Source organism: Equus quagga, chromosome 1 (assembly GCF_021613505.1).
Source record: "Equus quagga isolate Etosha38 chromosome 1, UCLA_HA_Equagga_1.0, whole genome shotgun sequence".
Taxonomy (NCBI): Eukaryota; Metazoa; Chordata; class Mammalia; order Perissodactyla; family Equidae; genus Equus; species Equus quagga.
The window spans coordinates 28,994,322-29,008,817 of record NC_060267.1 but is presented as its reverse complement, the minus strand read 5'-3'; the positions used below and the strand labels follow the sequence as shown (position 1 = coordinate 29,008,817).

The 14,496-nt window shown below is 38.8% G+C and overlaps 1 protein-coding gene across 8 annotated transcripts in view; it reads left to right on the top strand.

The window, feature by feature from the left end:
* Positions 1-14,496, top strand: part of FGD4 (FYVE, RhoGEF and PH domain containing 4) — a 193,457-nt gene that overhangs the window by 164,225 nt on the left and 14,736 nt on the right. For all 8 annotated transcript variants that reach the window (XM_046668791.1, XM_046668815.1, XM_046668809.1 and 5 more), the window contains 4 exons: positions 4,557-4,695; positions 6,919-6,977; positions 7,309-7,455; positions 13,931-14,103. In XM_046668791.1, the coding sequence (XP_046524747.1) occupies positions 4,557-4,695; positions 6,919-6,977; positions 7,309-7,455; positions 13,931-14,103 (518 nt within the window). The remainder of the gene's footprint in view (positions 1-4,556; positions 4,696-6,918; positions 6,978-7,308; positions 7,456-13,930; positions 14,104-14,496) is intronic.

The window sequence follows — 14,496 nt, the reverse complement described above, 5'->3', positions numbered from 1 at the left end:
TAATCCATATATTTACCATTTCTGGAGTAAGTTCTTTCAGTATGAAAGTGATAAGTGTTTCTTGTAAAATATTAGATAGCAGTGAATTTTCTTGGTCTTTGTTTATCTGAGAATATCTTTATTTTTTCTTCACGATTGAATGATAGTGTTACTGGATACAGGATTCTTGGTTAACATTTTTTTTCTCAGCAATCTGTCATTTCACTGCTTTTTCTCCTTCACTGTTTCAGATGAGAAGTTAGCCATTAATTGTATTGATATGCCTGTGTATGTGATGAATTGTTTTTCTCTTGCTGCTTTCAAAGTTTTCTCTTTGTTTTTGGCTTTCAACAGTTTGAATATATTATGTCCAGGTGTGGATCTTTTTGTATTTATTGTGTTGAGATTGGTTTAGCTTCTTGGATGTGTAGGTTAATTTTGTTTTAATCAATTTGAGAAGTTTTCAGCCATATTTCTTTAAATATTTTACTCCCTTTACACATACATCAGAATTCTTGATGTTATTCTACAAGTTTCTAAGGCTATTCATTTTTCTTCAATCTTGTTTTCTTTCTGTTCTTTAGATTGTGTAATTTTTCTTTTTTTTTCTTTTCTTTTTTTTTTGAGGTATGCTTTTTGGTGAGGAGGATTGGCCCTGAGCTAACATCTGTTGCCAATCTTCCTCCTTTTCTTTTTTTTCCCCTCCCGAAAGCCCCTGTACATAGATGTATATCCTAGTTGTAAGTCCTTCTAGTCCTTCTAAGTGGGATGCCGCCAGAGCATGGATTGACGAACAGTGTGTAGGTCTGCACCTAGGATCTGAACTAGTGAACCCCTGGCTGCCGAAGCAGAGCACATGAACTTAACCACTACACCACTGGGCTGGCCCCTAGATTGCATAATTTCTATTAATCTTTCTTCAAATTCATTGATTCTTCTGCCATCTTGAATCTGCTGGTGAGTCCCTGTAGTGAATTTTTTATTTCAGCCATTGTACTTTTCAACTCCAGGATTTCCATGGGTTCTTTTTTTTTTTTTTTTTTTATGGTGAGGAAGATTACTCTGAGCTAACATCTGCTGCCAGTCTTCGTCTATTTCGTATGTGGGTTGCCACCTCAGCCTGGCTGACGAGTGGTAGGTCCACACCCAGGATCCAAACCCATGAACCTGGGCCACTGAAGTGGAGCGTGCTGAACTTAACCACTGTGCCATGGGGCCGGCCCCCATTGGTTCTTTTTTAGAATGCCTGTTTCCTTCTTGAAAATTGCTATTTGTGCATAATTGTTGTTATGATTTTCATGCTTTTCAAATAAGATTTCTTTGAACATTTTTATAATAGCTATGTTGTGGTCTTCGTCTGCTACATCTAACACTGCATTCAGAGACAATTTTTTTTGACTGCCTTTTTTCTTCAGTACAAATAACACATAGTATTTCTTGGAATGGCTCATAATTTTTTGCTGAATATTGGACATTTTAGATAACCTACTGTAGCGACTCTGGATTCTGATTCCCCCCACTGAAAGTGTCTGTTGTTTTTTATTTGTTTAGAAACTTGCTTAGACTAAATCTATGAAATCTAGCTCTCCCTTGGTGTGCAGTTGCTAATGTCTTGTCTCAGTTTGTTGTTGCATATTCTTATTTATATGTGATCCTGGCTCTCTAGGATTGCCCCTATTCAGTCTAGGTTAGGAGTCAAAGAATTATTGAACAGAGGTGCTTAATTACCTAGAGCCATTAGGCCTCTATCCTCTGCTGATGGACTTGTCTATGGATAGGGGAGCATGTTGAAAAATCAAGCCATTTTCAAGTTTGCTGGGCCTTTCACTTGTCCCATCTGCATGTTCAGAGCCTCAGGGCAGCCAGGAGGACTGTGCTGGCTTAGGCTCTCTTTGGTCTGTGCTGATCATTCACATAGCCTCAGCAAAACAGATGATTATCTCACCCACAACCACAGGTTCAGGCTAGTAGAGCCATTGGTCCTCCTCATTTGCCCACCTTAGAGATCTTCCACTCACAATGTTGCTGGGTGTGTGCCTTACCCAGCACTGCAAATCAAATGAGCCCTCTTCAGCTTCAGCAGAGAAACTGCCAGTCCTTACAGCCTGCCCCACTCTGGTAGACCCTTCATGTTGACTGAGCTGGGAAAGGAATGGGGGTAGCCCCAGGCCAGAATAACACAGATTCTCGCTTTTCTTACCCAAAGTTCAGTTTTAAAAGCCTGAACACTCTTCAGATTGTTATACACCTTTGTTCGATTTCCAAAATGCCGAAATGATAGTTTTATCAATTGTCTAGCTGTATCATGGCTTTTTACAGGGAGGGTCATTACGTCTCCTCACTCAGCCATAGCCAAAGTCTTGCCTCTTCCCCTTCAGTCCTTTTTTTGAATATCTCTGTTCTCTTGTGAATAAGCACTCATTAGCTTTCTAAACACTAGCTCCTTCTTTGATTCTTTCGCCAGCTCCTTTTGCTAATACTGAAAGGTAGACAGAATACAAGGTTTGCCCTCCTGAATCTTCTTTGTCTTCACATCTTCAGTGATGTCATATTTCCCCAAGCCTTTAACCATTATGTCATACAGATACCTCTAGGATCATTGTTTCTAGTCTATTCCTCTACCCCAAATTGCTGAGTGCTGGTTACACAATTCTTTATGAACATTTGCTGTCAAACAAAATCAACATGTTCCATTCCTATTTTTAGCTCCTAAACATTTTTTCCATCTGACTTTTTGTGGCTTGCACAGAGTAGCTTGTGGCCATGTGATTGGATTTATTAGCCAACACCAATATTCTCTCATTCTCCAGAGTCTGACAACTTGGATTTACCCCTGATTCATCACTTTTCCTCATTCTCTATCTGTGTTCATTTGCCTGTGAGATAATATATTCAAGGTGCTTTGCATGGAGCTTGTTACATAGTAAATGCTCACTAAATGATGATGGTGATGGTAGTCATTCTTGTTTTATCAAATCTTAAAATTCTTTCTCTGCAGCGTCTATCCTTTCCCTATTATGAGTAAATGATGGGGTTGTGAAAAGAGTGCTAAATTGGGAATCAACTAACCAGTTTAGAATCCTAGTCTGCCACTTATGGTCACTTGACCTTAGGAAACTCTCCCAACTTCTCTGAGATGCAGTTTCTTCATCTAAAAATTTGGAGATCAGTAATATTTTCCAGGATATATATACACACAATAGGTTCATGGAGAAAATCAAATGAGATAACTAAACTTATCATATTAATATTTTATACTTTATTAAGGAAAGCCATTAGCCCTCAGCTTCCATGCCATTTTCAGGCTCTTTTTACTTTTTTCCTGGTCTACAATTTTAACTTCCAAACTAGTTTCTCCATGTCTTCCTAAAGCCACATTGTAGTAGGTTCATCTTAATTGAGCTCAAATCTGATCTCAAACTCCTCCATGAAAATCTGCATTAGGTGAAACAAATCTGAAGTCAGCCTGACATTATTACCCCAGATTGCCTTTTCTTTCTCATTTCCTGTTGCCCTGTAAATATCTTATTTGCCAAGAAAACTCAACTGTTTCCTTTTACTGAACGTTTCCCGCCCCACTACCGTGGGCCTGTTCTTCAAGGTCCCTCTTCCCGCACTTATCCTCTGGTCTTCCTCACTTCCCTTCCCACCAAAGCCTGCCCTCATCAGAGATCATGTTAAATGCTCCCTTCTCTGTGAAGCCTTTAGTTTCTTGTTTGCTTTGAATGCAAACACCATGTCTTAATACAACTTTTATACTCTGCAGTGCCTTGATCACGGTATGAGTTCAATAAATATTTTAATAGGATTCCTGCTTTGTTTAATGTGAACAAGAATACATCTTATTTTTCAAGTAATCTTTCCCTCTCTTATGTTAACAGCTTAGTGAAAACAAGTGCTATAGACTCAATTTCGCCCTAAGAAAAGGAGATCTATTTACAGAGTTTGGTTTCTAATGGAAAAGAATGTCCTGACTTAATGAAAAATTAAAATTTTCTGACAGATAATAAGATGCTCAGATCTCTTTATTCTTCTTTGTGGAGTCTTTTTTAAGTTCAAAGGAAATGACTTTCATGGTAGCCTTATTATGAAATCGTTTCTGCTGAGTACAAAGTCATTTAATACAGTTGTGCTTAGTGAACCTGATTAAATAGATGCTTCCTTTGAAAACCTCTGGAGTTTGATTTAATAATGTGACCTTACAAACCCTTGTAGTGACTAATTGAAGTGGTTGCCAGCAATCTGGAATTTTCTTGCTTAAAATTCTGCTTGATTTTCCTTTCTGTTCTTAAACTAGATTACTATTCCTCAAACTTTAATGTTATAAGAATCTAAGGTGTTTTAAAATGCGTATTCCCAGGCCTTAGCCTCAAAGATCATGGTTGCATAGATTGGGATGAGATTTACAATTTGCACTTTTAATAACACCCAAGATATATCTAATGTAGGTGGTTAATGCACGGACCACACTTTGTAGGAAAATATTGCCCTTGATGAAAGCTCTCTATTATAGTAAGTTTTTGTAAACCGGTTAGCCTAATTTTTAAATCTTTCTTTAAAAATCTTTCTCATTACAGAAACAGAAGATCTGTGGGAGCTTGACTTTGCAGCATCACATGCTAGAACCTGTTCAGCGAATTCCCCGGTATGAGATGCTCCTTAAGGACTACCTAAGGAAATTGCCCGCTGATTCTCCGGATTGGAATGATGCTAAAAGTAAATGCTTCCCCTCTAACTCCCTTTCCATTATGGGATAATATAGTGGCCAAACAACCTTGTGGTTCCAAAGTGAGATAGGTCTCACAGCCAATTTAGTAAAATATTGCTGCCAGAAAATAGCCTCACTGGAATTGTTATCAACACCTCAATTAGGCAAGCACTTTTGAACCCAAATCACAGGTTTAGAATAATGCAAATCACATTTCTCATGCTGGTTTCACGTTAATCATTAACTCTGAAATTCAAAACTATAGTCTTAGAGACATCTGGAATAGCAATACACAATTACCTTCTCACAGGAAGAATACAACCATTCAGAATTACTAGTGCTGCTGGTTAATTAGATAGGTTGAGCATATCAGGAAAGCTAAGATGACATTTACTATGTAAAAATAACCTAAGAGAGTTGGCTCTACATAACCTAAAACAGAAGGGAAAATGGTTCTTTTTTAGTGTCAGTTAACATTTCCTCCAAGAAAACTTTATTCTTCTTCTGCTAGTTGTCTTTTATTTTTTCGTTAGATCATAATGAAAGACATTTTAAGCTCAAATTCAATAATAATTTTGCTTTCTCATGTACTTTAGAAAAATTATCTAACTGAAGGGAAGAATGAAAATTTAAGAAGTAGAAATGGGTTAGTATTCAATAAGTACTAACAATACTGGTGCACATTCTTAAAACATTGCTACTTTCCCTAATAATTTCTTGTCTTCTGTTATAAGCGAAACTTTATAAAAGATGAGGAACACAAAACACAATCTTTGGTCTTTGAGCCTGGGTCTTTTTTTGAGCACTGTCTGTCTCTGATACGTTTCTCCCGCCATCTAAGTGAGTCAGTGACCACAGGAACTTCTCTTCTCCCCTTTCTCCCTCTATAGTTTAGACTTATCCTGACTCATCTTCTTCCACTTTCCACTTCATGCCCACTTTCCACTCATCTGGCCTGAGTGATTGGTTTAGTGGCAGAACTAGTATTAGGATTGGAGATGGGATGTCTACTGCTGCTACTCAAACTGGTCCCTTGGGCAGTGGCACATCTTCTTTTCTCTCCCTCCACCTTGGACCCTGTACAAAATGCACAGAATTGCCTAAATCAGGCTGGTTCTCCAAAATTTAAATAATAATTCACTTTCTTCTTTACTCAGAGACTTTGACTTCACGTAAGATGCCTATGTCAAAAATGATAAAATGGGCAAAATAAAATAAAATACCTTAGTAGGGTATTTTATTACTCTTTTTGGTTTCCCATTGCTACTTACACTAAAATTCTAAGGAAATCATAGAAGTGCTTTTAAAGACCTAAAAGTAGAGGGGAAAGCAGCAAAAGTACATTCTGTTCAGCAGTGGAACAAAGAAGACAGAAAATTTGGTCCAGAGGTTGTTGTGGTAACAGAATTTAGCAGACCAGCATCCACAAGATAGAAAAGAAAAGAGGGGAGCAGGACATGGCTTCAGATTGAGAGCATTCCCTGGGGTTGATCCAGCAGGAGGCCTCAGCTTCCACAGCCCTTCACCAGCACTCCTGGAGCCCCTGCCTTGCCCAGACCAAAAGAGGGTCCCATTCCCATCTCTCCCTACTACCTGCCTCAGCAACAACACCCTCCATTGGCATTGGCATTGAAGATTCCCTTTCAACTGACCAAGGCTAGAACTGTGAGTGTCTTCCCCAAGAAGTTGGTTATGCTCAGTGGTTAATTTGCTCATGAAACTAATAAAATCCTCACTACTACTGAAATGTTGTAGAACTTTGAGTCAGAAGACCTAGGTTCAAATGTGGCCCTACGTCTTACTTGTGTGACCTTAGCCAAGTCATATTACTCTCTATTTCTTTCATCTGCCAAATGGAGCTAATGTACTTTCCATTCAAGGCTGTCTAAGAATTAACTGACATAATACATATGAAAGCACCTAGCAAAAGTGCCTGGTACCAAACTAGTGTACATGGTGTTTGTTGATTTGGAAGGTCCATTCCGGATTACATACACCTGTGAGCCTAACCATTGCATATGACTTTCAATGAGGAAATACCCTTCAAGTTCCAAGTAATAGACTTACAAATGAACTTTTGAGAGTATCCAGTTTGTAAATGGAAATTGCCCCTGCTTTCATCATGCGTCTTTGGTCTCAGATTTCTTCTTATTGTAGTGTATGTTACTCAGCTATCTAGCAGCATAGTAAGGACAAAGTATATTTATTTACTTTTCTTTTTTCCCATTTAGAATCACTTGAAATTATATCTACAGCAGCAAGCCATTCTAATAGTGCAATAAGAAAAATGGTAAGTGGTTTTCAGAGGAGACAGGAATCTTCTAGTTAGGTAATTGTCAACTATATAGCCTAACACTATCTACAGGTTTGGACCAAAATGAATTGATACAGGCGAATGAAAAAGATTGTTTACAAAATATTTAGTGTTATCTGGAATAATTCTCTCCCTTCTTCTCCCAGGTTTCAATTTGCTCATAACTGACACATTTTATACCAAAATTTATGCTTAGTCCCAGTCCCTTCTGAATTGTCCATATTTTAGCTAAGGTCAGTGTATTGTTAAAGCCACTAAGGTGAAACCTCCTTACATTTGATCGTGCTGTTTTGTTTTAATTTCCTAGGAGAACCTAAAGAAACTCTTAGAGATTTATGAAATGTTGGGAGAAGAAGAAGACATTGTAAATCCTTCAAATGAACTAATAAAAGAAGGACAGATCCTCAAACTAGCTGCTCGGAACACGTCAGCACAAGAACGCTACCTTTTCTTAGTGAGTATTGTAGTGTGAACAAGTCACATAGGAATAATTCATGAAATTGTTATATATGTCTTAGAAAAGTAGGATGCTTGCTTGCTGACAAAAGCAATTATATCTACCTGGTTTAGTCAACACTGTCAGGATTCCACATAAGGGGATGTCCTTAGTAACTGACACTTGTTATTTTAAGGACACAAATCTTTTGGTAAGGTTTTTTTGTGTTTTTTTTTTTAAATATTTCACATACTAAAGACAATTTAATCTTCCCATGATGATCATAGACATCAGTGCGTATGTGGATATGATATGCTTTCTGAAATCCTCCTTTTGTTTAGATTTTCTCTTTCCTTTCATTCTTCCAGGCTAATGGTTTCCATCTCCTGGATATTTTGTTGGCATACTATTTCCTGACAACATCTCTCTTCCTAAAACCCTCTGATCGCTACTTTTAACCTTTCTAGTTGGAAGAAATATATAGGTAGGGTCGTAAAACTTGTGCCTAAAATATCTATGTGAAAACTACATGAGTCTACTACATAGTTCCTTTCACTGCAGTCAGTCCCTAACCCTTCCTTCACTTCTGGGAAGTGACAGTTAGTCTGAGGCTCATCTCAAATGTAAGAGCTCTTCCGGGGACATTCAGGCCATTACATTTTTAGTCTTTGTTAATTCCACTTCCTTTCTATATCTAATGATATGATAATAATCATAATAATAGCTAACACTGAGTAACAATAAGCTAACATTGAGTAATAGCTCAGTAAATGTTAGCTATTATAATGATTGTTATTAAAGGCAGAGAAACAAAGACACACTGGTAAAGAGGCTGCCCAGTGACTGGCACACAATACCTTCCTGGATGTTACTCATGTCTGACTTTTCTGCTGCAAGGCAATCATCTCACCAGCCATAGTATGAGCTGTCATTGACGGCTTAGAGGTTTCTGTTGTCTGGTTACAGCCTCCCTTAAAAGGAAAATGTATAGGAACTAATTCTCAAGCAGAGGGAGTGTGTTCAGTATCTCTCTCTTTTTTTTTAAGATTTTATTTTTTTCCTTTTTCTCCCCAAAGCCCCCTCGTACATAGATGTACATTCTTAGTTGTGGCATGTGGGATGCTGCCTCAGCATGGCCTGATGAGCGGTGCCATGTCCGTGCCCAGGATTCGAACTGGCGAAACCCTGGGCCACCACAGTGGAGTGTGTAAATTTAACCACTCAGCCATGGGGCTGACCCCTCATTTTTTTTTTTTTTTTTAAGATTTTATTTTTTCCTTTTTCTCCCCAAAGCCCCCCGGTACATAGTTGTGTATTCTTCGTTGTGGGTTCTTCTAGTTGTGGCATGTGGGACGCTGCCTCAGCGTGGTCTGATGAGCAGTGCCATGTCCGCGCCCAGGATTCGAACTAACGAAACACTGGGCCGCCTGCAGCAGAGCGCGCGAACTTAACCACTCGGCCACGGGGACAGCCCATGACCCCTCATTTTTTAAAAAGAACATTTGGTCCCCGTATGACTCAGAAGTTCTACTCCTAGTTTGTATAAGTCAAGAAAATTAAAAGCATATGTCTGCCCAAAACTTGAACATGAATGTTCGTAGCCAAATTATTCATAATAGCCCAATGTGGAGACAACCTAAATGTCCATCAACTGATGAACGAGTAAACAGTGTTATATCCATGCAATGGAATATTATATGGCAATAAAAAGGAATAAAATATTAATACATGCTACATGGATGAACTTTGAAAACTTTGTCAAGCGAAAGAAGCCATTCACAGAAGGCCAACACTGTATGATTCCATTTATATAAAATGTCCAGAATAGGCAAATGCATAAAGGCAGGATGTAAGTAGTGGTTGCTGAGGGCTGGTGGGGAAGAGGAAATAGATATAGGGTTTCCATCTGGAGTCATGAAATGTTCTGGAATTACATAGTAGTGATGGTTACACAATTTACAACTATACTAAAAACCATGAACTGTACATTTTAAAAGGGTAGATTTTATGGTATATGAATTATATCTGAATAACTTTAAAAAATGTATAGATATTGTCCAAATTAACTATAAAAATCTTCATTTGAATTCAACAGAATTATGTCACCTTACAGAGGTTATACAGAGAGCTAAATATAAATCAAGGACGTGCAATGTCCTGTCAGGCTTCAGAGGTCTATTTATTTTGAAATGTAGGTTTTGTTATTCAGGTGTGATGAGGCCACCAGATCAGGAGACGACTTCCATTGAAAAGGTAGTTAGGCTCACAAGATCCAAAGGGAGGGGGCATGCCACACTGGGGGGAGCTACACGAGAATGCACCAGGATCAGTCAGGAGGCAGAGGGAGTGAGCAGAAAATGGGGACAAGAACCTTTATTGTGGTTTCTGCGAGAAGGAATGGGCAAGGCAAGGTAGACAGGTTTAGGATTCTCTAAATCAGATAATTTCATCAGGCTCTGGGACAAAGCGGGTGGAGGGCAGGGGAATACTGGCCCAGAGTGTAAGAGCTCGATAGAGGAGATGGTTGGGGTGTGGGCTCTGGTTTGGTTGGTTTCCATACAAAAGGCATGCTTGCACAGGTGTGTTATCTATGATCTCTAGGGACTGGATAACCCTGAGAGGAGCAGTTCCTCCAGTGTCAGCAAAGCCCCAGGATATGAAAGCATCAAAAATACAGATTAAAAAGATATGTTTAGGGGCTGGCCCCGTGACCGAGTGGTTAAGTTCGTGTGCTCTGCTTTGGCGGCCCAGGGTTTCACTGGTTTGGATCCTGGGCACGGACATGGCACTGCTCATCAAGCCATGCTGAGGCGGCATCCCACATGCCACAACCAGAAGGACTCACAACTAAGAAAAATGCACAACTGTGTACCAGGGGACCTTGGGAGAAAAAGGAAAAAATAAAATCTTAAAAAAAAAGAGATGTTTGATACAATTTCTGGGCAAAATGCCTGGGAGTCAGTGGTCTTTCCTTGGTCTCTACCTTTAGGTGCTTCGGTAATATTTCTTTCCCCTCTTCCACATTAGTGTTACAATTTCTAGAGTTAAACTTTCAGCTCTGTCTAGCCACATGCCTTGGTTTGATTTTCACATTTGAAAATTATTCTGGAAATCGTTTGAGGTCGAAGACCTTGATACAGAGCAAACTAAGCAGCTCCTTGCAGGACAGGTGGCAGAGAGCCTTGGGGGGGATACAGCAGCAGTGACTTTGAGGAGAGGACACATCTTGTTCCAGCTATTATAAGCTATCAAATGTATCATGCCGTTGCCTCCCAGGAGCGTGGAGTCATACGGCAGGAATTTTAGGAAAGCCACACACGTCTTTTGAAGACCATCTGAGAAGCATTTCCTGTGGTGTTTGTTCATTTAATCCTCCCCCTCCGGTACTGTACTTGTCAGAGAACCTCTCCTCTTGCCAGCACACTTTTATTCCCATAGAGCATCTTGTTTTTTTTATATGTGGAAACCACAGAAGTACCATTTTTATTTTGATTCCTCTCTAGAAAGAAAATGAGGGCTGGTTCTCTATTTTCTCCTTTAGGGATATTCCACTTGTCTGAAAAGCCGAATTATATTTAGACTCTGATTTCGGCTTTCAGATGATCTTCACATGTTTGCTTGCCTTCATATCATAATTTTTTATATTAATGTAAGGCGCTCTGTTGACTAAGTAAATAACCACACCTGACATCTGAAAGTTAAAAAAAAAAAAATAATCACCCCAAAGAATAACCCAGGAGGTGAGGTTTTATTCTTGGCTCTTTGGAATTCTGTTCCTTATTTCCTTGCAGCTTGACAGATTTAGATTTTTCTCCAATGGTGTACTTTTACCTTCTAAAACAAACTGTCATGAAACTATCACTGGTGAGACATGAAATGAATTATTTCAGGGGCCAGCCCTATGACTGAGTGGTTGAGTTCTCGCGTTCTGCTTCAGTGGCCCGGGGTTTCACCATTTCAGATCATGGGCACGAGCCTAGCACCACTCACAAAGCCATGCTGAGGTGGTGTCCCACAAGCCACAACTAGAAGGACCCACAACTAAAACATACAACTATGTACTGGGAGGCTTTGGGGAGAAGGAGGAAAAATAAAAAGTTTAAAAAATCTTAAATGAAAAAAGAAATGAATTATTTCAGTCAAACATATTTTTAAGAGACTTGAAATAAATAGCTGAGCAACACTGGAAGTCAAGGAGGAGGAACGCCCCTGTGCTATTAATAAAATTGAGACTTGCTTCTACGTTTTAGCAAAACTGAGCACTTCTGGAGCTCGCCTCGCCAGCCAGAGTTTGCTTGGTCCATAACTACTTCTGAGCTTTGGGCACGAACAAAAGGAACTTCCTACACTGAAAGGGAAAGTCTGTCTACTTGGTGCTACAGTTACTGTAACTCCGTCTTTGAGTATCAGTAGAAACCCAGAGAGAAGGTGACGGTGGTATTTGCCACAGGAGCACGGTTCACAGACGGAGCAGGACTAGCTACCTAATTCTTTTACATACATGGCATCTACTTCTTTGTAAACAATCTTTTGTATCCTTCAAGAGCTCTCACCTTCACCTCTAGGAAGAAGAAAAAGGTATTTATAGATTAGCAATACATGGTAATCTGAGTTATGTAAGGTTAACATATATTTATTGACCATTCAGAATGCACAGTCTCACTTACAGAGAATGTAATAAGGGAAATGTAATCCTGAAAGCACGAAAGGGAGAGAGAAACATATCATAAGATAGGCTGTCATCTTGTATGAGCGTAACTACAAAATGCAAATCCTGAGAACTTCCATATTCATAGACTTGTGTTTCTATAAAATAGCAAGACTTTGCTGAACTTTATAAAGCAAGCTTGAGTACAAGTATTAGATATCTGAGAAGTTTTATGCCATAACATTACACTTGTTGCTCAGTTTGCGGAAAAATTGGGTAGTGGTTGCTGTCTTGAAGGTGTGAGCCCTGTCCATTTTGGTGGCAGCTCCCCAGCTCCTGCTGCACCATTCACAGCCTTGACCAGATCCCCACCTGAGAAGGCCTTGACAGGAGGGAGAGAGAGCAATGTTAACAAGAACAGTTAGCAGGCAAGCTGTTGCCTTAATCAAGCTGGGATGGTGGTGAGAACCTTTCAGAGGGTTGTCAAATCTCTAAATCCTGTATACTACGATTGCCATACTGAGAATACAGTGGACAGTTAATGATAAAGCATAGGTTATCAGTGTCCTCTTCTAGAAATGGAAATGTGGTGCTGAGATATGTCTAATGACCTGCATTTAGTGCCTTTTTATTTGGGCATTATCCAGTGTGGAAATGAAATATATGACACTGGTTACAGGAAGTTGCAAAATAGCGTATGAGGAACAACTGGTAAGAAATTTGCTTTCAGAATGAGTACAATGGACAATGTCACATAAACATGTTGAAATCTTTTAACTATCCGCCAACCTTTCTTGTCTTAAAGGCTGTGTGGAGCCAGAGGACTGGGAAAACAGGATATTTCCTCATTCAATCCTGTCAACAACCTGTGACTTTCACAAATAATGATCCTGAGACATGAGGGGTTACATGGCACATATGGGTTTAAGTCCGCAGTTGCTCTTGTATAAAAATATATATAACCCTAGAAACATTAAATATGAAGTAGGAAGATATGTATGGACCTTCTTTAGGAATCTGCCTTCAAATTAACCCAAATATTTAGACTTTCATTCTTTTGCATATTTTCATATATTCAAAAGTGAATTAAATACCCTCCCCAAATTGTTGCTTGGTCCTGATTAGCAGGAGCTGTTCCTTGTTAACTAGAAACAAGGCACTACACATAATTTGATTCCATTTCAAAGTAAAGTCCTTCATTTTAAAAGTAGATCAAGACTTTTTGCTAAAATAGATGACTTTTCTGTTAATTTGTACATGACAAATTCTTAACCAAGATATGGGGCAATATAAAATGGTGACTTATTTTTTTACGTAGAGTTTAGTGTGCTAACCTCATATGTTCTAACGAAACTTAAACTAATAATATGCATGTTTTTTTTAAGTGAACATTAAGTACATTGGTAAAAATACTAAATATGTTCTTTTCCTCTAACAGCTATTGTAGACTTGCTCTCTGAGAACAATTAGACATTTTGTTGTCTAACGGCTTCAACTTACATAGTTGAGAACTTAAGTTTCTAGTACATAGAATATCTTTAATATATTGTTGCTGAATTTAATTGAAATAATTTCCTTGATAGTACGAAATGATGATTGGTTTACTTAAATATCAAAATATTTATGAACCAACAAGGGAAATATGTTACAAATTTTTAAAACATGATAATTTTGATACAAGCATGAAATCTCCATATAATATTTAAATAATTTTGGTCACGTAGAAAGTATGACATTCCCTGGAAATTCCTTGAAATTTTTGTCTAGGGCTACTTTCAATGTTGGTCACCTTTCTTTCTCTTCTTTGTTTTCCTATTTATTGATATGTGTTCTACCTCTTTGCAGTTCAACAACATGTTGCTGTACTGTGTGCCAAGATTCAGCTTGGTGGGCTCTAAATTCACAGTTCGAACCAGGGTTGGCATCGATGGAATGAAAATCCTAGAGACTCACAATGAGGAATACCCACACACTTTCCAGGTATCTGGGAAGGAGAGAACACTGGAACTGCAAGCCAGGTAAGATAACCACAGTTTTCCTATCACACAGCTTTCCAAAAGCGTCAGAATGAATCATAGGACAGAATAATTCTGAGCATCTTTCCCAAGTAGATTGTACAGATCTCTGGGATAACTCTGGATGGACATAAGTGGAGAGACGTAAGCTCTTGAAAGGCAGGAATCATGTCTTCCCTTTTGATTCCCCCCTGGTGCCTAGGATCCTGGTTTTCAGAGAGTAAGCATTCAGTAAATTAAATTGACTCTTCAGATTTACAAGGTGCTCAGAGATTGAAGTTGTTGCATTCAAGCCAGAATTTTGAGTCTGGTAGGCAAAGATTCCCTCCTAACCTTTCCTCCCTTCATCTCTCATTTTGATCCATAAATATTTATAGATGTTTGTTATTCCATGCT